Raw genomic sequence first — 27411 nt, 5'->3', positions numbered from 1 at the left:
CTGGAAGCTGAAATGCAGACACTGTGCAGCGAATTGGAGGGGGAACAATACCTGGATACTTTGTTCCAGAAGACAGTCACACCTCTAAAAAGAGGGTCATCTGTTTTCGTCAGCAGTGGGGGACAGGAGGATGTGACTGTCAGCGAGGCAGGTAATGGGATGGAGCAGACAGTAGTGGAGGAGCCTTAGACTTTGCAATTGTCAAACAGGTTTGAGTTGCTCACAACCTGTGTGGATGAAAGCGAAGTCTGCGAGGTGGCTGAGCTGGCTGGCCATGGCACTGTGGCACGGGAAGCTGTTCAGGTGGGGGGAGCCAAAAAGAATGTAGTGGTAGTAGGGGATAATATAGTGAGGGGGATTGACACTGTTTTCTGCAGCAAAGAACAAGAGTCTAAATGGTTATGTTGCCTGCCTGGTGCCAGGGTTCGGGACACCTGCTCAGGGCTGGAGAAGAACTTGCAGTGGGAGGGGGAGGATCCAGTTGTCATGGTCCATGACATAGGTAGAACCAGGAAAGAGGTTTTGCAAAGTCGGTACGAGGCGCTAGTTACCAAATTAAGAAGCAGAACCTCAAAGGTAATAATCTCTGAATTATCACCTGAGTCACATGCAAATAGGCATAGGACAAAGAAGATTAGAGAGACAAATGCATGGCTCAAAGACTGGTGTGGGAGAAGTGGGTTTCGGTTTGTGGGGCAATGGCATCAGTACTGGGGAGGGTTGGGGCTGTACCATTGGGACGGTTTACACCTGAACTGTGCTGGGATGAGTGTCCTCGCAAATCGGATGATGAGGGAAGCAGAGAGGGCTTTAAACTAAATGCGGGGTGAGGGAACAAGCTTGGATGGAGGTAGCAATTCAAGGTTTGGAGCCAGTGCAGACATGAAGGGCCGAATGGCCTTCTGTGCTATTAAGATTCTGAGAAATGAGAGTCAGAGAATGGCAGGAAGGGACAAAGAGAAAAAGCCTAAGAATACATCAACAGCCAAGACTAGATGTTACAATGGTATCCAAAAGACACAACCGAAGGTGCTGTATATGAATGTGCGTAGCATTCATAACAAAGTAAATGAATTGATGGCCCACATTGAAGTAAATAAATATGATCTGATAGCAATTACGGAGATGTAGCTGCAGGATGACAAAGATTGGATCCTTAATATTGAAGGGTATGTGACAGTCAATTAGAGTAGGAAGCTGGGTAAAGGTGGAGGGGTAGCACTGTTAATCAAAGAGGGCATTGGTGCAATAGTTAGAAATGACCTTGGTTCAGGAGATCAGGATGTAGGATCGGTTTTGGGTGGGAGATGAGGAATAGTAGGGGCAAAAAGTCATTAGTAGGAGTAGTCTACAGGCCCCCTAACAGTAGCCACAGCGTAGGACAAAGTATTCTAGAGAAAATATTGTGTGCTTGTGATAAAGGGACGGCATTAATCTTGGGTGATTTTAATCCACACACAAACTGGAAACATCAGGTTGGCAGTAGCATCCTTGATGAGGAGTTCTTAGAATGCTTTCAAGAGAGTTTCTTACAGCAGCATGTTATGGAACCAACCAGAGAGCATGTTATATTAGACTTGGTATTGTGTAATGTGACAGGATTAATTAATGACCTCAGAGTAAAGGCACTCCAAGGTACCAGCGACCACAATATGATTGAATTTTACATCCAGTTTCAAAGGGAGAAGAGCAGGTGTAATACTAGTATCTTAAACTTAAATAAGGGCAACTATGTGGGGATGAAAATTGAGCTAGCTGAAGTGAACTGGGAAACTAGGCTAGAGGATAGATCAATAGAGAAGCAGTGACCGACATTTAAGGGGATATTTCAGAATAAGTACGTTCCTACTATGAAGAAAAATTCTAAGGGGAGGACCCAAGACTTGTGGTTTACTAAAGAAGTTAAGGAAAGCATCAAACTTGAGGAAAAAGCATACAACTCCGCAAAGATGAGTGGCAGGACAGATGATTGGACAGAATGTAAAGAACGGCAGAGAATGACAAAAGGTTAATCAGGAGAAAGAAACTGGAGTATGAGAGGAAGCTAGCAAGAAATGTAAAAATGGATAGCAAGAGTTTCTACAGGTATTTAAAAAGGAAAAAGAGTGAAGTAAAGTGAGTGTTGGTCCTTCAGAGAGCATCAGTGGGGAGTTAATAGTATATAATGTAATGGTGGAAAAATTGAACAAATATTTTGCTTCTGTGTTCACTATAGAGGATACAAAAAACATTCCAGTAATAGCTGCAAATCAGGAGGTGAAAGGGAGAAATGAACTTGGTGAAATTGAAATCACTAGGGAAACGGTATGGAGCAAATTGATGGAGCTGCTGGCCGGCAAGTCTCTGGGTCCCGATGGACTACACCCTAGGGTCTTAAAAGAGATGGCTAATGAGGTAGTCGATGCGCTGGTGTTAATTTTCCAAAATTCCCTAGATTCTGGAAAGGTTCCATCAGATTGGAAAGGAGCAAATATAACCCCTGTATTCAAGAAGGGAGGGAGGCAGAAAACAGGAAACTATAGGCCAGTTAGATTGATGTCTGTATTTGGGGAAGTTATTAGAATCGATTATTAAGGAGGTTATAGCTGGGCACTTAGAAGAGCTCAAGGCAATTGGGAAGAGTCAGCATGGTTTTGTGAAAGGAAAATCATGTTTAACCGATTTATTGGAGTTTTTTGAAGGAGCAGCATGCGCAGTGGATAAAGGGGAGCCTGTTTTCCCTGCACTTGTTTTCCAGAAGGCATTTGAAAAGGTGCCACATCAAAGACTGTTACGGAAAATAAAAGTGCATGGTGTAGGGGGTAACATATTAGCATGGATAGAAGATTGGCTGGCTGGCAGAAAGCAGAGAATATGTATAAATGGGTCTTTTTCTGATTGGCAGGATGTGACAAGTAGAGTCTCAGAAGGATCTGTACTTGGTCCTCCACTTTTTACGATTTACATCAGTGACTTAGATGAGGGGAGTGAAGACATGGTAGGTAAATTTGCAGATGACACATAGATAGGAAAGTATGTTGTGAAGAGGATATGAAGTTGCAGATGGATATAGATAATTTGAGTGAGTGGACAAAGATCTGGCAAATGGAGTTTAATGTGAGAAAATGTGAAATTGTTCACTTTGGCAAGAGCAGCAAAAAAAGAGTATTACTTAAATGGAGAACAGTTACATAATTCTAAGGTGCAGGGGGATCTCGGTGTTCTATTACATGAGTCAGAAAAAGTTAGTATGCAGGTACAGGAAATAATTAAGAAGGCTAATGGAATGCTATCCTTTATTATGACAGGTATTGAACACGAAGTAAGGATGTTATGCTTCAGTTGTACAGGGCTTTGGGAGACCGCTCTTCGAATACTATGTGCAGTTTTGATCTCCTTATTTAAGGAAGGGTATAAATGCAATGGAGGCGGTTCAAAGGAGGTTAGCTAGATTGATACCTGGAATGAGTGGGCTGTCTTATGAGGAAAGGTTGGATAAACTGGGTTGGTTTCCACTAGAGTTTAGAAGAGTGAGGGGTGATTTGATTGAAGTATACAAGATCCTGAACAGCCTTGACAAGGTGGACATCTTAAGGATGTTTCCTCTTGTGGGTGAGTCCAGAACTATGGGGCACTGTTTTAAAATTGGGGGTCGCCCTTTTAGGACAGAAATGAGGAGAAATTTTTTCTGAGGGTTATGTGACTTTGGAACTCTCTGCCTCAGGTGGGGTCATTGATTATTTTTCAGGCAGTGATAGATAGATAATTCTTATTAGGTGAGAGAATCAAAGGTTATCGGGGTGGATGGGAATGTAGAGCTCAAAACAAAAGATGATCAGCCATGATCTTATTGAATGGTGGAGCAGGCTCGAGGGGCTGAATGGTCTACTCCTGTTCCTGTTTCTTATGTTCACACCTTTACTCTGATCCTATTCCCTAGGCTCAAACTAATAATCCATAAATTGGATATTTGGTCTACTCTTCTTCATACTCCTGTCTTCCAGTGCTTTTCTCTAGTTCCCCAGATAATTGGTCATGTTCTTCTCATTCCCACCTCAATGTCATCTGCAAGCATTATTGACCTTGGCACCTCCCACCTTGCTTGCTCAGTTAAAATATCCATGATAATCAGGAAGGGGCTCAGTGCTGATCCTTAGTGTAATCCAACTTTTTGGCTTTCAAACTCCCTCTTCCCCACACTGCTGCTCACTTTTGTCTGGCACTCATTGTACTTGTCCTGTAATAGTCATGCGTACTTCTCAGTGACTCCACGAATTCTAGCACATCTCCAAACTTGCTCCTTAGGTGCCCAGTCATAAGCCTTCTCTAGATTGATGAATAAAATCTTTACATTGCATTGGCCATCCCAATGTTTCTCCATTACTTCCCTCAAAACAAAAATGCTGGTGCTTCTCCAGTCATGAGTCTGAAATGATCTTCATGAATTTCCACTATTTTCTTCGCAGTCTCTGGTCTGTGACACTCTCCCATATCTTGGTATGTGATAGGAGTTTAATTCCTCAGTAGCTTTTGCCTCCCTTTCCTTTTGAATATTGGCACCAAAATGCTTTGCCTCTATGCCGTTGCAATTTTCTCTCATCAGAAGAGTTGAAATAGCTTTGTTCAGGACCTGGATCCCATATTCACCTACGCAGGTCCGTACTTCTGGTATCTCATCTGGTCCTACTGCTTTGCAATTGCCATTCTTTTCAGCGCTGTTCTGATTTCTTCCAGATTGATGCTGGTTGTCATTCCTTGATTTTCAGCTACCTCTCCTGCATTTGTTCTCTGATTTTCTTCATTCATAATCAAGTTAGAACATTTACCCTACCTCTCATTGATTTCATCCTCTTTCACTGAGGTTACTCCACCTGCACTCTTGATTGTACATATATTTCCCACATCTTTTGTTAACTTATCTCTAGTAGCTCCTGCTCTGAAGATATCTTTTTGTCCCTTTTTGGTATGCAGACTTTCATATATTTCTTCCATGACCAGCAATGTTGTTCTAGCAATCATTTTCTTTGTATATCTTTTTGCCTTTTTATACTGCTGTTTATCTGCTTTGAATCCTGACTGTTCCCACTGCTTCAACAGTTCCTTTTTTTCTTTTACTAAGTTTCTTTTCCAATCTTTCTATTCCCTGATGATCTTTCACACATTTCTTGACTAGTTTTCCTAATCAAGTCTTCCACTAAATTCCACCAATCTTTCATAGAAACATAGAATATAGAAGCAGGCATAGGTCTTCGGCCCTTCATGCCTGCTTCACCATCAGTATGATCATGGCTGATCTCCTGTCTCAATGCCATACTCCCGCTCTTTCCCAATACCCCTGGACATCTTTAGAGTCTAGAAATCTATTTCCTCCTCAAATATATTGAGTGACTTGGCCTCCACAGCCTTCTGTGGTATAGAATTGCACAAGTTCACCACCCTCTGAGTGAAGAAGTTTCTCCTCATCTCAGTCCTGACTGGCCTACCCCGTATTCTAAGACTGTGAACCCTTGTTCTAGATCCCCAGAGAGAGGAAACATCATCCCTGTAGCCGTCTCAGAATTTTATACATTTCAATGAGATAACCCTCATTCTTCTAAACTCCAGTGAATACAGTTTTGGTTGACCCAACCTCTCCTCATATGATAATCCTGCCATCCCAGGAATCAGTCTGGTGAACCTTCGCTGCACTCCCTCTATGGCAAATATATCCTTTGTTAGGATACCAAGGAGATCAAAACTGTACATAATACTCCAGGTGTGGTCTCACCAAGCTGCAGTTAGATATATTTTCGCTCCTGTTATTCAAATCCTCTCGCAATGAAGGCCAAGAAACCTTTTGCCTTCTTAACTGCTTCCCACACCTGCTTGCTTGCTTTGAATGATGGGTGTACAAGGATACCCAATTCCCTTTGTACATCAACATTTCCCAATCTATCGCCATTTAATACTCTGCCATGTTAAGCTCTAATAGTTGTTTAGAAATTAAGATTGGAACCTAGAGAAACTCAGGCAGAATTTTTATTGCTTGTCATAAAACTCTCCACAGACCTAACTAGTCTCAACTGTTATCCCTTTTATATAACCAAATGGGTACTTAGTTAAATAACCTAATAATTACTAATTGAACCTCTTGAACAGTTTCCTTGCATAACAGATTCCCCTCTTCTTAAAAAAAAAACCCTTAAATTTATATATTATATTCTGTTTTGGAAGCCGCTGTAGCTTTCTGGGAGGCCACACTATGACTAATTGCAATGAGTTTGACGTTCTCCAAGTAGGATTGCTGATGTAAATGGACGTGTGATACGCCCTGCCTGATTTCCAATCCAATGTACTTAAACACCAGAAGCCTGACTTCCAATTTTAAACTCAGTTCTGAGCCCATTAATGACATATGTTTCAAATTCACTACTACCACCTCACAAAAAATCATTTGCATGTATCAGAAAGATACCTGCAAGTTTCCCTCCATGGTGCCAATAAAACATTGCCAGGTCTGCTTCCGAATGATGACAACGCAATTTTAACAAAACTGATCTCACTGAAAAATACCAAACTCTGGAGGCATCATTTAAACCGTATATGCATTTATTTAGCTTCCAGTCAGTCTCTTCTGCATTTCGTGCCTTTTTTGGTGGACGGAGAAAAACTTCCTTTTTGAAGTTGCTGTCCCTGCAAAAAAGCAGCTTTAATATCAATGGACTTATATTCCCAATCATTTGTAGCCAAGAGAATTAAAAAGATCTTCAGCATAACTTTCCCTGCTGTAGGTGAATCTACTCTTGCATCCCAGTCACCCAATTTTCTTCAAACCCTCATGCCACTAGCCTGGCTTTAGCTTTACAAGCCCCATCAGGAAGCACCTTTTCTGTGCATATCCATCCTATGAGGTAGAGCTGGTTGTCCTCTATCTGGCCCCTCTGTATATATCAAATTCTTTCCAACTATGTAGTTCTTGCTGTTTGGCATCCTTTATTAATTTATTGTCTAATTTGTTGGAAGCTACTAAGACTTCTCGATCAAATGGGCTTCTGCTCCTTGTAGCGTTACCAGTTTGTGCCATGTTCCTTGACCTTGTTAAACTACACCCTGTATCCTGCCTTCTATCACACCCCAGGCTGTTACTGTTTGATCTCCCTCTCCCATTTATAGATGTTCTTACAGCCATTCGCGATCTCTTCCTAGAGGCATGTTCACTCCCAGACCCACTGTCAGAACTGATACTGAGTTTCCATGCCTTCCATTTTTGTGCTTCATGTTTCCAATCCATAGGCCTAACCTGTCCTTTATCTCATACGTTTAACCAGGTTTTATATTTTCCAGTGGTCTTCCCTGCTCTACCTACAACCGTTGCATCCCGCCCACCATTGACTGGGCCCTTCTGGCAAGTAAGTAACTTCAGTGCCAGCTTTCAGCAGTTATCCCCTGGGACAAATTGCCTCATCTTTTTCATCTGAATTACTGTGTCCATCTTCACATACCCTGTCAACTTCAGTTACCTGGTCCTCACAATCGTGCAACATTTAGGCATGAGAAGTACATGGTTCCTCGTCCCTTCCTACAGCACTTTCCCAACCCGCAAATTTGTAGTCCACGCCAACTAACCTTGATGAGTGTATCCAGATAGTCTGGTTCCAGTGTTTAAAATGACTGTTTTACCATCTTAATCTTTCCAGGGCCTTTCCACTTATTAGGTCCTTCTCTTTTATAGTGTACCATGTCTCCCTGCTTGTAAATAGTTTCCAATGGACATACATTGTGTCTTAGAGCTTGCTGAATTCTTTCTGAAACTTCGGCTTTAAAGAATGCTCTTCTACCCACATGTAATGCATTTAAATACTCAAAAAGGTAGAGCTAATCGTATTTCCCTCCCAAGCTGGAGGATAATCACTTAGGACTGAAGAAATTTTTGGGCTTCTACCAAAAACCAACTGATGTGGACTATGGCCCCCAATCATCTGCAGTAAATTCTTGGCATGCATAGCCCATGCTAGGGCTTATGTTAATTTACAGCTTGGTCTATCTACCAGTATTTTACGAAGCATCTCATATATAACCTCGTGATTCCTTTCACACCATTCTTCGAGGGGCTTTCAGTTGCGGTATTTATAACTATTATATTCATATTTTCTCTCAAGTCCTGGAACTCGTTGTTAGCAAATTTCTCTCTTCCCCCCCCCCCCCCCCATTATCAGTGAGGAATTTTGCTGGTGGTCCCTGTCCACTTTTCCATTACCTGATCCACAATTATTTTCTTTGCTTTACTGTGTATGATTGTCGACTGGCTAGCTCTTGTTGCCAAATCTATAAAATGTAAAATAAAAATGTTCTTTTCTTTATCCCATATCTTTAAATCCATCACTACAACTTCATTGAAATCCCTCGCTACAGGAATACTCATTGTTGGCCACTACGGTGTCCTGTATTTCTTAAATATCGCATCGGTCGCTTATCTCCTCTAAGTTTAGTATACTCTCCATCCCTTATTCCTGCATCCCTTGGCAAAATATTTCATCTTCGCAAAGAAAGGTAAGCAAAACTGCCAATGTAATTTTAACACAATTCGCCTTTTGTCTTCCAAATTCCTATCTCCTGATGCCAATAACACTCCTTCAATCTCTTTAGTAGAAAAGTTAGGTTTCATTAATGGAATACAGTAGTGCCCAGATTGCGTAAATTATAAATCCACAGGTTTTCCAAATACAACGGCCTCGTCCAGCTTCATTTGCATTTTCTTCATCAATGATCTCCCAATAGTAATGGTATTTCACTAGACACTACATCCGTGCTGATAAAACGATTGATTCAAGCTATCTTACAGGGAATCACAATGCTTTTTAAAGATTTTGGGGTAGTATCATCTCCAAATCTAAAACTGGTGGAACTCTCAAATTCTTCAACCTTATTCCAGTCCTTGTCATTTAAGGAGTCCGGGTAGCATTTTGACCAGTCTGTTCTACAGGCTATAGACGTGCATCTGCTATCTAGCACCACACAGTTTAAGGACTCTGCCACCAAGGCATTGATCACCAGGCTGAAACTTCCTATAACTAATACAATGCCCTCTGGTCAATATCTCTACTTTCTTCTTCTGAGTCTTCTGTCTCATGTTTAATTTTGAACATATTATATCCTTTAGGACAGTTCATTGCGTAATGCTATTTTTAATCGTATCTAAAACACTGATTGACCACCCCCTGGGAATTTTGGGTTCATTCTTTTGCCTTAAATCCCTATTTCTTTTCTCCTGCCACAATTGTCCAAGGTGTTTTTGCCCCCATTGTTTCTAGTTACAAATTTCCTTTCGTATTGATGCCTGTGTCCTGTTTCTAAATGATCTTGCCATCCCATTAACATTGTATCCTCCATTTTCTGACTTACCGCCGAATGGCTCATTTGCACCATGATCACTGCCAAAAAGGAATGCTTTCCCAGAAATTTTTTGGGAGGTTCTGACATCTGTTCTAGCAGTGTGTCTTTCTGCCTTGCTCACAGGGTTCACTCTCAGAAAACATTGGTGGGTAATCATACCCCAAAACTCTACATTTTGATTCAACCATTTTCCTTTATTTTGAGTGACTCCAAACCACTGTCCTCTTAAAGTTAATTCTAAATACAGTCTTTTGTCCGAAGAAAGCTTAGTTTCCAATTTTTTACTTACAAGCAGCAACCGTTCTCCGCTACCACTGTTAAGTTCCAATAGTGGTTTAGAAATGAAGACTGAAACCAAGACAAACTCATTCAGACTGAGTTTTTGTTGCTTGTCATAAAACTCTCCACAGACCCAACTAGTCTCAGCTGTTATCCCATTTATACAACCAAATGGGTATTTAGTTAAACAATCTAATAATTAATAATTGAACTTCTTAAATGTTTCCTTCCCTCACATGCCATTCTGTTTTTCCTGTCACACTTATCCACATTATACTGCATCTGCCATGTGTTTGCCCACTCACTCAACTTGTCTAAATTGCCTTGAAGCTTCTTAATATTTTCCTCACCACTCATATTCTCACCAAGCTTTGTGTCATCAGCAAACTTGGAAATTTTACATATATATATTGTGAATAGCTGAGGCCCAGGCACTGATCCCTGTGGTACCCTATTAGTCACTGCCTGCCACTCGGAAAAAGACCCATTCGTTCCTACTTTCTGTCTCCTGTCTACGAAACAATTTTCAATCTATGCCAATATGTTACCCCAATCCCACGTGCTTTAATTTGACACACTAACCCCTATGTGGGACTTTATCAAAAGCTTTCTGAAAATCCAAATACACCATATCCACTAGTTCTCCCTTATCTATTCTGCTGGTTACGCCCTCAAAAAAAGAAAACTCCAGTAGGCCTGTCAAATATGATTTCCCTTTCATAAATCCATGTTGACTGTCTAATCCCGTTGATGATTTCTAAGTGTCCTGTTATTACATCCTTTATAATAGACTCCAGCATTTTCCCTACTACTGATGTTAGGCTAACTGGTCTGTAATACCCTGTTTTCTCCCTCCCTCCTTTTTTAGATAGTGTGGTTACATTTGCCCACAGTGTTTGTTGTGTCTTTTTCCTGCTTGTCTTTGCTGTCTCTCCATCTGCTCTCTGAATTCCCGTTTGCAGTTCTTTTGAGCTTCCAGCACCTGATGTTCTATCTGCCTCTTGTCTGTTGCCATTTAGTTTTCTTTGCAATCAGCTCTACCAAAAGCACTCTGTTGGGTGGTCAGTGCCTCACTTGGGAAGACTTGCAGTTCTCTTCTTCCTTGCATGTTGTAGTCCAGCTGTGTTTCTCTCCCACCACTGTTGTAGGTTATAAGGTGGTTTCTGTGTTTTTACTACCAGTTTAGTATTACCAATTGGTATGACATGGCAAACTCCAGGATCTTGACTCTTTCTTCATTTGTTTCTCAAAAATTCTGTCTGCCATGGATGCACTCTAATCCCACTGTTTCTCTCCCCACATGTCCATTCTAGCTCCATACTGAGTGTCATTTATGGCCTTGGCACAATTTGCAAGGAAGTTAATATTCATTTAATGTTCTCAAATGATTTCCTTACTATACAGATGCTTGGCTCAATAATTTAAAAGTTTGAAAAAAAGCAGAAATCTAATTCAATTAGAAATAAGTATGCATCTTTTGAAGAAACTCATTAATCATTTGTCTACAAGGCTAGAGTGAATGGGATATACCTTAGAGTTCTCAAGGAAACAATGGAGGAAAACCAGCATGGCTCTGGTAAATATTTTTAGGGAGCTTCATAATCATTGTGTTTTTAATGCCTGAACAAGTTAAATTTCTGCTCGATTTAGATTTCTCAGCTGAAATAACTAGGTCTGGAATTTTATGGCATTCTTTTTGAAAACTGATGTGAAGAATCTGTTTAACACATCCATCCCATAGCCCTTTATAATTATCTCAACTCATCCATTTACAGGCATATACCTTGTCAGCTACAAAAATAACCAAAACTTTGCTTTCAATGACTGATCATTTTCTCCACTACCTTCTTGACCTTTGTGATTCCTTTTACTTGGTTCAAAATAGTTTATGTATGCATCCTAGCCCTCTTATCTATATATCTCCAAAGGAGCAGGGGTAGCATGAGCTATTTGGAGAGGGGTTGGGAAAATAACAGTTGACTTTTTTCCCCAGAGTCCACACCCCAAATGTAGCTTTCAGCCATTGATATCCCTTCTACCTGTCATACCATTCCATACTGGCTACCACCCCCTACCCAAAAAGATAACAAAGACAGAAACATAGCAAGACAGAGAGCAAAAGAGATTAGAGAAGAGAAGGATCAGCAGAGAGGCAGCACCACTGGTGATCTACTTTTGAAATATTGGAAAGGATTTAGCACTTCTAATCTAAATTCACATCATGTTTCAGGTGGAAATTGATCTTAAAATGCTGGGTGTTTCTGAGCTCCACCCTGAAACCTGCGAATATATTCCAATCCACAAAGTTCCCCACAGTTAACTTTGAGTGACTTCAGGTTATGCTTACTTATAGCAGTTAGACTTTGTGGGCTTAAAGGGGCTTCCTATTAATGATAGTCCAACATGGCAGAAAAATAATATATTGGCTCATGCCAACCATAAAACAACTTGTAGCCTGACTTTAGTCTGAGTTAGTCTAATATTGTTGGCAATCTGCGAGTATTTATGTGATGACCATGTTACTGGGCAAGTTCCTCCTACCTTAAATAATATTTTATTACTGCTGTTGAGATATGTTGCCAAAGTTTTTTGTCTTGCACTCATCAGAACAAAGAATTTCAAATTTCAAACGATCACAACAATTTATACTAAAGAGAAAAGGGTGCTGCTTGTTTTGAATATGCAGCCACATACAAGGATTTCTTTACACACCTTAGTATTCTCGATCCCTTGCTCAGATTAACTTTTGAGATGGAACAGCCTAATGTGTGCTTCCTTTCCTCAATGTGCTAATTGAGAAATCTGCTAATGGGTTTTCCACTACCATCTACACAAGCCTACCTTCACCAGTCAATATATAAATTGAAACTCATATAGCTCCACCACTATAAGATTAGTCTTACAGCAATCTTGTAATAGGACCCTAGTCATTTGCACATCTTGCAAGTTTGACACAGAAATAGTGCACCAGAGTTGTCCAATGGTTATCCTGATGAGATTTGCTCTGTATCATGCAAACTCGCCAAAGACCACTACTTTGGAACCTGAAAAGTGACCGGATCTGCCTGAAATTACCCTGGAATGGCAAAATATCTCAAAAATTTGAACACAGGTTGAGCAAGCCCTTTCACGCTGCAGTGTTGATGGTGCAGTGGTATTGTCACTGGACTAGTAATCCAGAGACAAAAAACAAAAATAACTGAAAAAACTCAACAGGTCTGACAGCATCTGTGGAGAAGGATAAGTTGACGTTTCGAGTCTGTATGACCCTTCATCAGAACTAAGAAATATAGAAATGAGGTGAAATATAAGCTGGTAGAGCAAGTAGAGCTTGAAAGGGGGCCAGTGATAGGTGGAGGCTAAGAAGAGACTGCAAAAGATGTCATAGACAAAAGGACAAAGGGGTGTTGACAGTGGTGATATTATCTAAGGAATGTGCTAATGGGGACATTAAGGGTAGCAAGCAGGACAAGCTAGTGGCAGATGGCCCTAGTGGGGGTAGGGTGAGGGGAAGAGATCGAAATGGGCTAAAAGGTGGAGATGAAACAATAGATTGAAATAAATTTAAAAATAGGTGGGGAAAGAAAAATACATTTGTAAATAAATTATTGGAAAAGGGGGGAATCGAAAAGGGGATGTGGATAATCCAGAGGCCCAGGGTAATGTTCTCTGGGGACCTGGGTTCGAATCTTGCCCTGGCAGATGGTGGAATTTGCATTCAATAAAAATCTGGAATTAAAAGTCTAATGATGACCATGAAACCATTGTCGATTGTTCACTAATGTCCTTTTAGGGACGGAAATCTGGTCTAGCCTACATGTGACTCCAGACCCACAACACTGTGGTTGATTCTTAAATGCCACTCGGTTGTAACAAATCACGACTAAGTCGCAAAAAAGGAATGAAACCACCTGGCATTGACCTAGGTACTGGAAACAACAATGGCAATCACATCCCTGTTGACCCTGCAAAGTCGTCCTTACTAACATCTGGGGGCTAGTGCCAAAATTGGGAGAGCTGTCTCAGACTAATCAAGCAACAGCCTGACATAGTCATCCTCACAGAATCATACTCTACAGATAATGTCCCAGAATCCACCATCACCATCCCTGGGTATGTCCTGTCGCAGCAGAGGTGGTGGCAATTGCCTTGGGACTCCTCAACATCGACTCCGGACCCCATGAAGTCTCATGGCATCAAGGGCAAGGAAACCTCCTACTTATTACCACGTACCACCCTCCCTCAGCTGATGAACAAGTGCTCCTTCATGTTGAACATCACTTGGAGGAAGCACTGAATATGGTAAGGGAACAGAATGTACTTTGGGGACTTCAATGTCCATCACCAAGAGTGGCTCGGTAGTACCACTACTGACTGAGCTGGCCGAGCCCTAAATGACATTGCTGCTAGACTGGGTCTGCGGCAGGCAGTGAGGGAACCAGCAAGAGGGAAAAACATACTTGAGCTCATCCTCACCAACCTGCCTGCCGCTGATGCGTTATCCATGACAGTATTGGTAGGAGTGACCACCGCACAGCCATTGTGGACACACAGTCCTGCCTTCACATTGAGGATACACTACCACTGTCCTATGTGGGATAGATTTTGAACAGATCGAGCAACTCAAGACTGGGCATCCATGAGGCACTGAGTCGTCAGCAGCAGCAGAATTGTACTTGAACACAATCTCTAACCTCATGTCCTGGCATATCCCACACTCTACTATTACAATCAAGCCAGGGGATCAAACCAGGTTCAATGAGGAGTGCAGGAGGGCATGCCAGGAGCAGCACCAGGCACACCTAAAAATGAGGTGTCAACCTGGTGAAGCTATAACACTGGACTACTTGTGTGCCAAACAGCATAAGCAGCAAGTGATAGACAGAACTAAGTGATCCCACAATCAGCGGTTCAGATCTAAGGTCTGCAGTCCTGCCACATCTAGTTGGAATGGTGTTCAACAATTAAACAGCTCAATGGAGGAGGAGGAGGAGGCTCCACAAATACCCCCATCCTCCATGATGGAGGAGCCCAGCACAGCAGTGGAAAAATATATGGTTGAAGCATTCACAACAATCTTCAGCAAGAAGTGCCGAGTGGATGATCCATCTCAGCCTCCTCCAGAGGTCCCCATCACCACTGATGCCAATGTTCAGCCAATTCGATTCACTCCACGTGATGTCAAGAAATGGCTGAAGGCACTGGATACTGTGAAGGCTATGAGCCCTGTCAACATTCTGGCAATAATACTGAAGCCTTGTGCTCCAGAACATGCCGCGCTGCTAGCCAAGCTGTTCCAGTACAGCCACAACACTGACACCTACCTGGCTATGTGGAAAATTGCCCAGGTATGTCCTGTACACAAAAAGCAAGATAAATCCAACCCGGCCAATTACCACCCCATCAGTCTACTCTCGATCATCAGTAAAGTAATGGATCATCAACAGTGCTATCAAGCGGTACTTGCTTAGCAATAACCTGCTCACTGATTCCCTGTTTGGGTTCTGCCAGGGCCACTCAGCTCCTGACCTCATTACAGCCTTGATTCAAACATGGACAATAGAGCTGAACTCCCGAGGTGAGGTGAGAGTGACTGCCCTTGACATCAAGGCCACGTTTGACCAAGTGTAGCATCAAGGAGCCCTAGCAAATTGGGAGTCAATGGGAATCGGGGGGGGGGGGGAAACTCTCCACTGGTTGGAGTCATACTTAGCAAAAAGGAAGATGGTTGTGCTTGTTGGAGATCAATCATCTCAGCTCCAGGAGTTCCTCATGGTAGTGTCCTAGGCCCACCTGTCTTCTGCTGCTTCATCAATGACCTTCCTTCCATCATAAAGTCAGAAGTGGGGATGTTCGCTGATGATTGCACAATGTTCATCATTCATGACTCCTCAGATACTGAAGCAGTCCATGTCCAAATGCAACAAGACCTGGACAATATCCAGGCTTGGGCTGACAAGTGGCAAGAAACATTCGTGCCACAGAAGCGTCAGGCAATGACCATCTCCAACAAGAGAGAATCCAACCATCGCCCCTTGATGTTCAATGCATTACCATCAATGAATCCCCCACTATCAACATCCTGGAGGTTACCATTGATCAAAAACTGAACTAGACAAGCCATATCAATGCTGTGGCTATAAAAGCAGGTCAGAGGCTAGGAATCATGCGAGAAGTAACTCCCCAAAGCCTGTCCACCATCTACAAGGCACAAGTCAGGAGTGTGACGGAATTCTCCCCACTTGCCTGCATGAGTGCAGCTCCTACAACACTGAAGAAGCTGGACACTGTCCAGGACAAAGCCTGCTTGATTGGCACCACGTCCACAAACATTCACTCCCTCCACCACCGACGCACAGTAGCATCAATGTGTATCATCCACAAGATGCACTGCAGGAATTCACTAAGGCTCCTTAGACAGCACCTTTCAAATCCACTGCCATCTGGAAAGACAAGGGCAGCAGATACATGGGCACACCACCCCTGGAAGTTCCCCTCCAAGTCACTCACCATCCTGACTTGGAAATATATTATTGTTCCTTCACTGTCGCTGGGTCAAAATCCTGGAACTCCCTAACAGCACTGTGGATGTACCTACACCACATGGACTGCAGCTGTTCAAGAAGGCAGCTCACTATCAGCTTCTCAAGAGCAACTAGGGATGGGCAATAAATGCTGGCCCAGCCAGCGAAGCCCACATCCCGTGAATGAATAAAAATAAAACTATGCTGAGAGTATGCGAGTGGTATTTTCCACTAACAGGATGCTATCATCAGTTCAAAAAGAAGTTCTGCCTACCACACCATTGAGCAATGTTGTGTATAAATTTCAGTGTCAGTGCAATGCCAGATACATAGGCTGTACACCCCATCGATTGGTTGATCAAATCAAACAGCATGTTCCTTCGGTAGTTCATAGTAGGCAGAGTACAGATTCTACTCAACCAGCTCATACATTCATGTACGGCATCTGATCTTTACAAACAAATGGAATACGCTCCAGCCTTGTACCTTTTGAATTACCCTGAAGCTTGGGGAGCCTATAATTCCCCGCTGATTACTCTGTGGCAGCCTCAGCCAATCAGAGTTGACTCTCCATTCTTTTCTTCTCTAGTATGAATTGCTGTGATCGTCCGAAATTCGGCATGCTTGTGTTTGTCCTGATGAGTGCAAGACAAAAAGCTTCAGCATCGTGTCTCTCTCTTCAGCAATATTCAAATTCTATGCTACCAAATGATTGTTAATGTCCCATTATATACAAAATCATTTGCCTTCTATTTTCATCTTTAAGATTGCATTTACTTGAAGCCCGTTATCATCATCATGTTAATTATTTAACTTGCTCATAAGATGATTTATTTATTGATTTATGTTTAAGGAGGAATGCCTGGGAAGATGTACATTTTATTCAAAGTACTCCCTTCGTTTTTGTAAAATAAAATTCTGGTTTTATCAGTATTTTGTTAACTTCCTTTTTTAAAAAAGGAAGTTTCTCGTCCATACTTTTCTTTGTTTTTCTCCGGCTTTGTTTCAATTTTGTCCCTTCATTCTAGATTAGGCCTTGGGAGTCTACATCTAGCAATCAGCTGGAATTTCCCAACAGATAAACAGGCCAGTCTTTAGCCATGATTCTTTTTTCCTGTTGAATCACTCTGGGTCACCTATCCTTGATGTTCGCATTTCAATTTAGCAAATAGGGAGATTGAAATTTTAGAGTCTTCACATGGGTAAGAAAATTGTCCGTTTTACAAAAGCATTGACAAAATCCTGGTGAGGCTATTATTACACTCGGTAAAATGGAGTATTTGAGTACCAAGTACTTGTAAGACTTTTCTTAAAAATTGGAAAATGTGCACTGTTTTCCCTTATGGAGAAGAAAAGAGAAATTGGTCTTCCAATAAACTTGTGAAAGTAACAATTGCTGTTTAATAATAGAGTGATAATGGAAGCAGAGCCTTCCCGGCAAATGACAATGATGAGGACTCCATTTCAAGAAGAGAAGATGCTGAAAAGGCCACAGTGTTGTTCAGGCCAATGGTTTCTGACCCCATTTATATACATCGAAAATCCCCGCAGTCACGCTCCAGGAAAATAGGCTCAGTGGAAGTAAGTTTTTGTTTAAATAAAACTGGTATTTCTCTTGATTTTTTGGAAGCTTGTAAGGATACTTTTATTCTGTAATTGCAAGAGGTAAGTGTACAAAATATTAAAGAGATATTTATGTTACAAGAAAAATGTTATTTACTTCTAACAGCAGTAACATTGTAGACTAGTATGAGTGCAATATTGCAGATAAATGCAATATTAAGTGAAGATCAACATAAATTATTAAAAATAATACATTCCGCTAGTACTGCTTCTACACTTCACTAGAGAATTATTGCTATTTGCTTTAATGCTGCCTATCATTACAAGATGCAGTAATTAATTGAGCTCCCTTTTGTAAATGTGAGGAACTGGAGCATAACAGTATTTGGTTACATGAAATTTAGCTATGTATTCTGTGCCACTAAGCTTGTGTGCAATGTAGATGTAGGTTAAACTTTGATTCCTTTTGAGACAAACGGATTTGACAAACACAACTAGACATTAAGCAAGGCTATGCAAACAGGGTAAATAAATTTGTTGCACTAAGCTAAAACTGAAAATGCTGGAAATACTCAGGTCAGGCAATTTCTGTGGAGAGAGAAACAAAATGTTTCAAATCAATGACCATAGTTGGGAAAAGTTAAAAACTTAATAAACTTCAAATGAAAGGGGAAAGGGTGGAAAAAGAACAAAAGGGAAGGTCTGTGGTAGGGTAGAATACGAAGATTAAATAACAAAATGGTTGACGTGTAAGATCAAAGGGACCCTGAGGGGTTGTTTCTCCTCGTGGAGAATCTAGCACTAGGGGCACAGTTTAAAAATAAACGGTCTCCCATTTAAGATGGAGATGAGGAGAATTTCTCCTCTTAGGACCTTCAGTGTTTGGAATTCTCTCCCCCAGAGAACATTGTAGGCTGGATATATTCAAGGCTGAGTTAGACAGGTTTTTGACCTATTAGGGAGTCTAGGGTTATGGGAGACAGGCAGGAGAGTGGAGTTAAGGCCACAATCAGATCAGCCATGATCTTATCAAATGACCTAGCAGGCTCATTGTCCCAAATGGCTTAGTCCTGCTCCCATTTCTTATGATCTTATAACTGAACAAGTAGAGAAACAAAAGATGTGTCTAGAGGAGGTGTGAATAGCTGAATGATAAACAGCTGCCATCGGAAAGCAAAAACAATAGAGTTATGACCACAGCAGGTGTTAATTGCTGCACAAACCAAATCCCAAAGGAAAACTTGGCTTATGGGCCATAACCTTTTCTATATTCAGAAATCGAGAAGGTGATGTACCAATCTCAGCAGTAAGAGGTGCGGTAACACTTCTGGGATTTTAAAAATTAAAAGAACATGTTTTATTAACAAAAATAAAAGAAAACTTAAGCACACAAATTACAGTTGCACGATTAAGGTTAGTCTTACAAAATATTCCCCCAAAACGCTCTACTTGATCAAACCCACAATAAACACCTTCCAGGCAACGCTCCCTTATAGATGTCTACTATGAAACCCAGTAATATTACATAAGGCAAACTGCTGTAGCTTCAATAAAGGTTTACCACATGACCTTTACCCTCTTCTACTCTGTGGTGAAATCTACTTCAGGATAAAACTGCTTGCTGCAGCCCAGTATTTTTCTGGCTTGACTGGATAGAAGATTCAAGCTGCATCCTCTCCCAGCCCAGGGCACTGGCTATAGCTCAACAGCTCAAGTAGCTCCAGCTATCTCTACCTATCTCTAACTCAATAGCCACCCATTAGTAACTCTAATATACCTTTTCCCCTTTCATCTCTATTGCATTGTTCTCACACCTCTTTGAAACGCAAACCCTTCCAAATGTAAGATCTTTCATGTTTCGATCTTGTCTTTGCTTTTGGGTCAACAAAATATGTCCCCACTGCTGTTTACCTTGGAACTCCTGCAAGATGCAAACATATTTCTTTTACCTCTGGTTCCCTTTGATATTTAATCAAACTCTCAACTTATCTAAAAATGCAAATGTTAGATCTAACCTATTTACTTGTACCTCAAACCTAACACCTCTATCCCTTTTCATGCTTCCAAACCCCCAGGCAAGCTGACTCCTGTCAATCTCTTGTCCAGCTTAATTAAATCACACATGCAGATACCCACCCTCCTTTACAGAATAACACACTATCCCCCAAAATATTTTTTAAAAATCCATTCTCACAAATAGAAAAACGAGAGACAAACAAAGACCTGCAAAGGAAAAAGAAACAAATTTTGGGGAGAGATTTTGGATCGACATTGTTGATCTCGGCTTTGTGTCTGTAAGGCTGTAGAGTGCCTAATTGAAAGATAAGGTGCTATTCCTTGAGCTTGCATTGAGTTTCATTGGAACTACACAGATGGTCGAGGACAGAGATTATGACATGAGCGCAAGGCAGATAATTAACATGACAGGTGGCTAGAAACTTGGGGGCATCTTCTGACTGAACAGAGGTGTTCCCCAAAGTGGTCACCCATTTTGTGTTTGGTTTCCCCGATGTTGAGCACATTGTGTTATGTGATACTAACTGCGAGCTAAATGGGATAGGTTTAACATAGATCTAGGAGCTCAAAACTGGACATCCATGAGGTGCTGTGAACCATCAGCAGCAGCATAATTATAATCTGTGACCTTGTGGCCTGGCATAGCCCTCACTTTACCATTAAATCAGTACAGGGGATCAACACTGGTTCAATGACGAGTGCAGGTGAGCACGCCAGGAGCAGCATTAGACATCCCTAAAAATGAGCTGCCGGCTTGGTGAAGCTACAACACCTGATTAACGTGCATGTTAAACAGCAGACCAAGGTCTTTGACGCAGTCATCCATGAGGGCCTTTACAAGGTAATGGAGAAATTGACCGCCTTGAGAAATTCTTCACAATGATTCGACAGTTCTATGATGGCATGGTCACATGTGCCTGGATGATGGTGAGTTTTTTAACCCATACCTAGATGCTAATGGGGTTACACAGCAGCTCTAACCCTCTTCAGCATTTTTCTCCTCTGCCATGCTCTCCAATGTCTTCCATGGTGGTGACCCTGGCGTTGAAAGGAAGCTGTTCAAACTGAGACGACTCCATGTAAAGACCAAGGCCTCTAAGGTCCTAATTCACGATTCCCTGTTTGCTGATGACTGTGCACTCATAGCCAGTTCAGCGCTGGACATTCAGTGTAGTGTGGACTTGTTCTCTAATGCATTGACTAGAAACTCAACTAGACTAGCAAAATAAATACAGTGGTTACAAGATCTGTTCAGAGGCTGTGAATTCTGAGACAAGTAACTCACCTCCTGACCCCCCCAGAACTTGTCCACCATCTATAAGACCCAAGTCAGGGGTGTGATGGAATACTCTCCACTTGCCTGGATCCATGAAACCCCAGCATCATTCAACCACAACAAAGCAGTCTACTTAATTAATCAGTACCCTACCCACCTCTGATGTACAGTAGCAGCAGTGCGCATCATCTACAAGATGTCCTGCAGCACTTGCCAACCCTCCTTCAACAGCACCTTCCAAATCCACTATCTCTACCACCTAGAAGGACAAGTGCAGCAGACACAGGGTTATACCATTACCTACCAGGTTCCCATCCAAGCCACACACCATCCTCTCTTGGAACTATATCACCATTCTTTCAATGTCACTGGGTCAAAGTTTTAGAACTCCCTTCCTGACAGCATTGTCGATATGCCTGCAGCAGATGGACTGCAGCAGCTCAAGAGAGTTCTGCACCATCTTCCCAAATGTCGGGCTTGCCAGTGTCTCTCACACACAATGGAAGAATTGAAAAAAAAAATCTAACTTTTCCAAGTTCTGATGAAAGGTCTTTCTCTGCACAGCTGCTGCCTGACCTGCTGAGTATTTCTCGCATTTTCCAACATCTAGAGTATTTTGCTTTTGATTTATTGATAGATTCATGATGAAAGTGTGGAGAGAAAATATTTAGAGGCTTTTCTCAACGGTTTTTTATGGGTTATAATACAAAATAAGTGATTCAAAAACTGAAGAGTTTTGTTACTGTAACTACATGATTATTGTAGAAAATAAACCAGTTTACTCTCCTAAATGTCAAAAATATTTTAATGGGCTGGGACCATTTCATATAACACTCACATTTGTCCTCCTTTTCCCTGTTGCTCTAATATTCTAGAAATTAATCATTTTCTTTTCCATGATATTGTAGAATTTTGATTATGCAGGGTCATTTTTACTGAACAGTTTGAGATATATCTCTTATTGTGTTAAATAAAACACAAGGTACCTCTTAAACATGAGGAGGTGAAAAATTGGAATGCAGCTTGCCCAGACTGATCTGAAAGGTCACTGTTAAACTATTGAGAGATTTGAAGCAAATTTCTCCTTGGCTTATCAATTCTGGATTGATGAAAGCTGTGGCTACTATAAATCCAAGAATTTTATAAATAGAGAATTGGTAGACTTTGTTACAAACTGGAGAGCAATGGTAAGGTGATTCCTCCTTTTTTCCACTTCCCAATGATAGAAAATAGGTGTGTTTTCAGGAAGTGTGAAGGATGCCTTTTAAACCCTTCAGTGCTGTGACTCTCGAGAAAACCTGACTTTTGTCGATTTTTAAGTTTTTTTTTAAAAGGAAGAATGAATGTTTATTTCTCAATACCTCGAATGTAGCACCCGCTCACTCATGTACATGTATACACAAACGTGCACACAACATGCATTTAGATTTTTAAAAGGCCAAAAATTCACTGTTATGCTTGAGTTTTTCAAGATGGAAGCTTTAAACTTTGAGGGTGTGATGATTCCTTTTTGGTTGACTGAAGAAATGGAGATTGGAAATTTCCAGTGACGAATTTGCAGTGCCTTACTACTTGCAGCTGCAGGTTTCTGGTTTTGCTCCATTCGAGATGCAGTCAAGCCCCTGTAGTGAAGATCTGTCTTGGTTCTTCAATCAATAGGTAAAAGGCTAGCCCCACTTTTCTACCTGGTGGTGGATTCTGGGCAGGGTCCTTCCCCCTGAGTCTCCTTGTCTCTCAGACTGACTGACCCTCAAAAGGTGTGTTAATAAATGTTCTGAATCACAAGTGGGTTTCTGTCAGTTGACCATAGTAACTGCTTTTCCATTGTCCATACCAATTGTCCCTGATGACTTGAGCGTTGACAAACAGTAAGGTTTGAGATTCAACCATTTGCATTTCTTTGTGAGTGAATAGGTTTCTCCTTCACCACCCTTTTGTGAACTCCTATTCAAGAGCCAATAAGTCTACACAACCATTGTGCCTTAGTTTCTGCAGTATTTGATCATTTTTGGCAGGAAAAATAAAAAAGACGCATATTATCTAAATGTTGAGAGATTGCTGAGCTCTGAGATGCAGAGGGATCTAGGGGTCCTACTGAACGAAACAAAAAAGGCTATGTGCAGGTATAGCAAGTAATTAGGAAAGCTAATAGAATGTTATCATTTATTGCAAGGGGAATTGAATACAAAAGTAGGGAGGTTATGCTTCAGTTATACAGGACATAGGTGAGACCACATCTGGAGTACTGTGTACAATATTGGTCTCCTTATTTAAGGAAGGATTTAAATGTGTTGGAAGCAGTTCAGAGAAGGTTTACTATACTAATACCTGGATTGGGTGGATTACCTTATGAGGAAAGTTTGGACAGGCTAGACTTGTATCTACTGGAGATTAGAGAAATAAGAGGCAATTTGATTGAAACATATAAGATCCTGAGAGGTTTTGATAAGGCTGATGTAGAGAGGATGTTGCCTCTTGTGGAAGAATCTAGAACTAAAGGCCACTGTTTAGAAATAAAGGGTTGCCCACTTAGGACAGAGATGAGAATTATTTTCTTCAAGGAACACACTTCCTCAAAAGGCAGCAGAATCAGTCTTTGAATATTTTAAGGCAGTGGTAGATATATTCTTGATAAGCAAGGGGGCAAAAGGTTATTGGGGGTAGGCATAAATGTGGAGTTGAGATTACAATCAGATCAGCTATGATCTCATCGAATGGCGGAGCAGGCTCGAAAGGCTGAATAGCCTACTCCTCCTAATTCGTATGTTGGTAATAAATCTGGAAAGATCTGATGCATCTTAACGTTTTCTCAATAGAATGTCCCAAAAAGTTGTTTGAGTTTTAATGGCCTGCCCAGACAAGCAGGCTAACTTCCAGTCTTGCGCAGTTTCATGTATATCAGCAAACAGGAAGGGAGGTTACCTGACTTCTCAATGCCAACTTGTTTCAAAGCAGATTGTCCATTCTCCATTTTGTTTTTAAAAGTAAAGTATCCATTTTCCATAAATCTATGGGCATCACAGCAATGTGTGATACCTTCTGCAAAAAGGAAAAAAATGAAATTCCTTGACATTTCAATTTTTCTTTCTTACATTGCAGAAAGAAATTAAAGTAAAAAGACACAATAGCAAAAATCCCCACACATTTATTCACATGCTTTACTCTGGGTCATTCCAAAGCCTTACACAGCTTACTGGTGATGCCTTGCTTGTTAAATTCTGGACACAACATCCACAATTGCATATAGCGGGAAAGAACAATGTATGATTTTCAGTTAAATAGCTGAAGCAATGGGCTCCACCTGAACAATCTTGTTGAGTTTTATATTCATCTAAGAAAGTTAGTGAATTGTGCTCAGTGCATATTAATATCCTCCTGTGTATATAGCTGATGTAGACTTCAAAATATTGAAGGTTAGCAGAATTTCCAGAGCCTGCTTTTCTATGGAGTATTTCTGTTGGTGCTTATTTAATTTTTTTGGAAAAATATCCAATTGGCTTTTCGATACCTGATTCATCTTCCTGGAGTAAGATGGCTCCTACCCTATATCACTTTAGTTGACCTTAAAGGGTCAACTAAAGTCTAGGTTGTTACTACTGGTTCATGTGTTACAATAGCCTTCAACTTTTGGAAGGCCACACTCTCTTGATATTTTTCTTTGGTAAATCAGCAAATAATACAGCTAAAGGTGCTGAAATTAGGAATGAATTACCTATAAAATCCACACATCCCTGAGAATCACATCATTTCTTTCCTCTTCTTGGGGTCAGGGAAGTCTTATCAGTGCTTGTACTTCAGCTGCCCTTGGCAACACCTGACCTTGACCTATAACATGTCCTAAATAGATTGCCTTGTTCTTAGTGAACTCACTTTGGCTGAATTCACTCCTAGGTTAGTGTTTTGTGAACTTTGGAATAATGTTTTTAAATGGTTTAGGTCAGGCTTGTCCAACCTTTTTTTTTAGGGAGGGGTGCACATTTCCATTTCTTACTCAAGGGCCCAATGAGCAGATTTTGGAAAGATACATGAATTTCAAAAAAACATTGAGTATGAAAGGAAACCACTCGCTGAGCAAAAATAAAGCAATATCAAAGCAATAAATTGATCATTTTTAAAAGAACAATCAATAAAAATGACCATTAGACTGTAGGGTGTGTGTCCGTCTCACTCCCAGTCTCAGGGTCTTCACTTACAATCACCCTCGCCCACCATGAGAGTGGTATACCTGCACAGTTCATGAAACTGACAGTTTGACCACCCAGTTCATGAAATGGGCATTGGAAAACTTGCCCAGTTCATGAAATAGAATAGCCAATTTTTATTAATGAAAAATAAAATTTGATTCATAAATTTATAATGTGCTTAATTCTGTTTATTGTTCACTTATGTTTCATCCAGTATTATATCCAAACCATTCAGATATAGCTTATATTCATCAATGATTACAATATAGCAAAAACAAATAAAGAAACAATTCATACATGCATAATGTGCCTTTATTCAATGTACATTTCAGATTCATTGTGACATCCAAACATTTCAAATTAATTGGTTTATGTTCTGTTGTATTAGGATTTAGGAGCACATCCAAACCATTCAGATGGTTTATACATCAATGTTTACAAAAACAGCATAAATGCAATTCATACATATTTAAAATGCCAGTACTGTTAGTACTGGTCAACGTTATCACAGGACTTGTGACAAGCACTGTTGTAGAGGAGACCTGCTTTCAAGCAGGAGCATCGTTTTGATAAGCAGTTACTTCTGCAGTGGCATCTCTGGAAACCTTGCCCACCAAAAACACAATCTCACACAACGGCTGAGTTGTTCTGCTGGAATGTGTTCTGAACCACACCTGTAACATTTGGTGGGCCACCTTTGCTGCAGTCAAATGCTGACACTCGGACAGCCACATGGTCTCCAGCCAGCAGCCCGAAGTGATCTTGTGCTGGTTGCCATCATCCGCTTGGCTTGCTGTATAATGCCCTGGTGTGCCACCACCCTTGCATGTCTGGTAGGATAAAGTCCTTCATTAAGTTTAGGGTCATTTGTAGTGGATGATCCAATGGTTTGCTCAGGATCGTTCATGGAGGTTGGTCCCGGGGATGTCTCAGGAGTGCCCATGTTGAATGATCCAGGGGCTGGCTCAGGGTTGTCCATGTTGGGTGGTCCAGGGGACAACTAAGGGTCACCTATGGTGGATGGTCTGAGGTCAGTTCAGGATCAGGATTTTCCATGTTCTCCTCAAGAAGTCTTTCCAGTTCTTTTTCAATGCTGTGGCGATTCTGATGAGGAGCTCATCTGTTAACTTTTGATCTGAGGCTGCACTGTGGTTTGTTTCCAGCGAGTGCTTGATACGGAACCATTTTTATAACCTCATGGTAATTGCTGTTCATTGCCCCTGAACAAAATGGACACCTTAGCTCCATGGAGCACAGTTGTTGTCACGCATCCAGGCCATTAGCTTCAGTTTCATATCACCAATACTATGTTCCACAAAGCCTTGACTCTAGAGATGCCTGGAATGCCCATTGACCAACACCTGTTCTTCCCAGTGTTGCCAATTCGTAGATGACTTGTGCTGTGAATTCCCTCCCGTTATCTAATGGAAGAATATATGGAGCTCAAATGTCTAGAAATATGAGAAACAGCTCATGGGCAACCTCAGCTGCTGTTTTGGATTTAAAAGGGCGAATGACATGGAACTTGGTCAGGTACTCCATGTAGTGCAATATGAAACAATAACTTCCGTCCTTCATAGCCTCCATGCCAACCAGGTCTACTTGTCCACGTTCACTAAAGTCGTTGACAGATAGAGGTCTCACAACCACTCTTGTTGCTGTGCCCTGCCAGCATTGCTTTTCTATGCACCTCTCACAGTGACTGATGATACTGTCCTATAAGAGACCGTGGGATGTTTGCATGTTTTCAGAATGTTTCTTGAGAGTCTTTTCACCACCATGGCCAGTTTCAATGTGGGCTTGTCACATAAAGTCTAGGACTGCTTCCTTGGTAGCCATGTACTTGCCATTGCCCTTGATAGCCTTGTCCACACCACCTAGAGATGTAAGCACAAAAGTTTTCAGGATGTGATATTTTTATCTTTTGGAAGTTTCTGTCCAGTTTTTCCCACACTTGAGGGCAGCAATAACCTTCAGTTCATATTCAACAGACCACAAAACAGCACAGCTCTCGATACAGTCATCCATCTTCAAGTGTTTGCAGAGGTTGAAGTCAAATGAGCAGATGTGAAGCTTATATTAAATTTTACACTTTCCACCAACCACCATTTGTGCTTTTGTAGACAAAATGGCTTTCCCAAATTTCATTCTGTTATTGAGCAACTTAGTACATGATAAGCTTGTACACTGCAACAGGCTTGAGCAGCAATTCCACGAA

The 27411-nt window shown here is 41.2% G+C and overlaps 1 protein-coding gene across 9 annotated transcripts in view; it reads left to right on the top strand.

Moving 5' to 3' along the window:
* The window catches only part of ppip5k2 (diphosphoinositol pentakisphosphate kinase 2), a 210519-nt gene that overhangs the window by 112460 nt on the left and 70648 nt on the right, over positions 1-27411 (top strand). For all 9 annotated transcript variants that reach the window (XM_041185638.1, XM_041185641.1, XM_041185640.1 and 6 more), the window contains exon 24: positions 17565-17735. In XM_041185638.1, coding sequence (XP_041041572.1) covers positions 17565-17735 — 171 coding nt within the window. The remainder of the gene's footprint in view (positions 1-17564; positions 17736-27411) is intronic.

Source organism: Carcharodon carcharias, chromosome 4, assembly GCF_017639515.1.
Source record: "Carcharodon carcharias isolate sCarCar2 chromosome 4, sCarCar2.pri, whole genome shotgun sequence".
Taxonomy (NCBI): domain Eukaryota; kingdom Metazoa; phylum Chordata; class Chondrichthyes; order Lamniformes; family Lamnidae; genus Carcharodon; species Carcharodon carcharias.
This window is presented reverse-complemented; position numbering and strand designations above follow the sequence as displayed.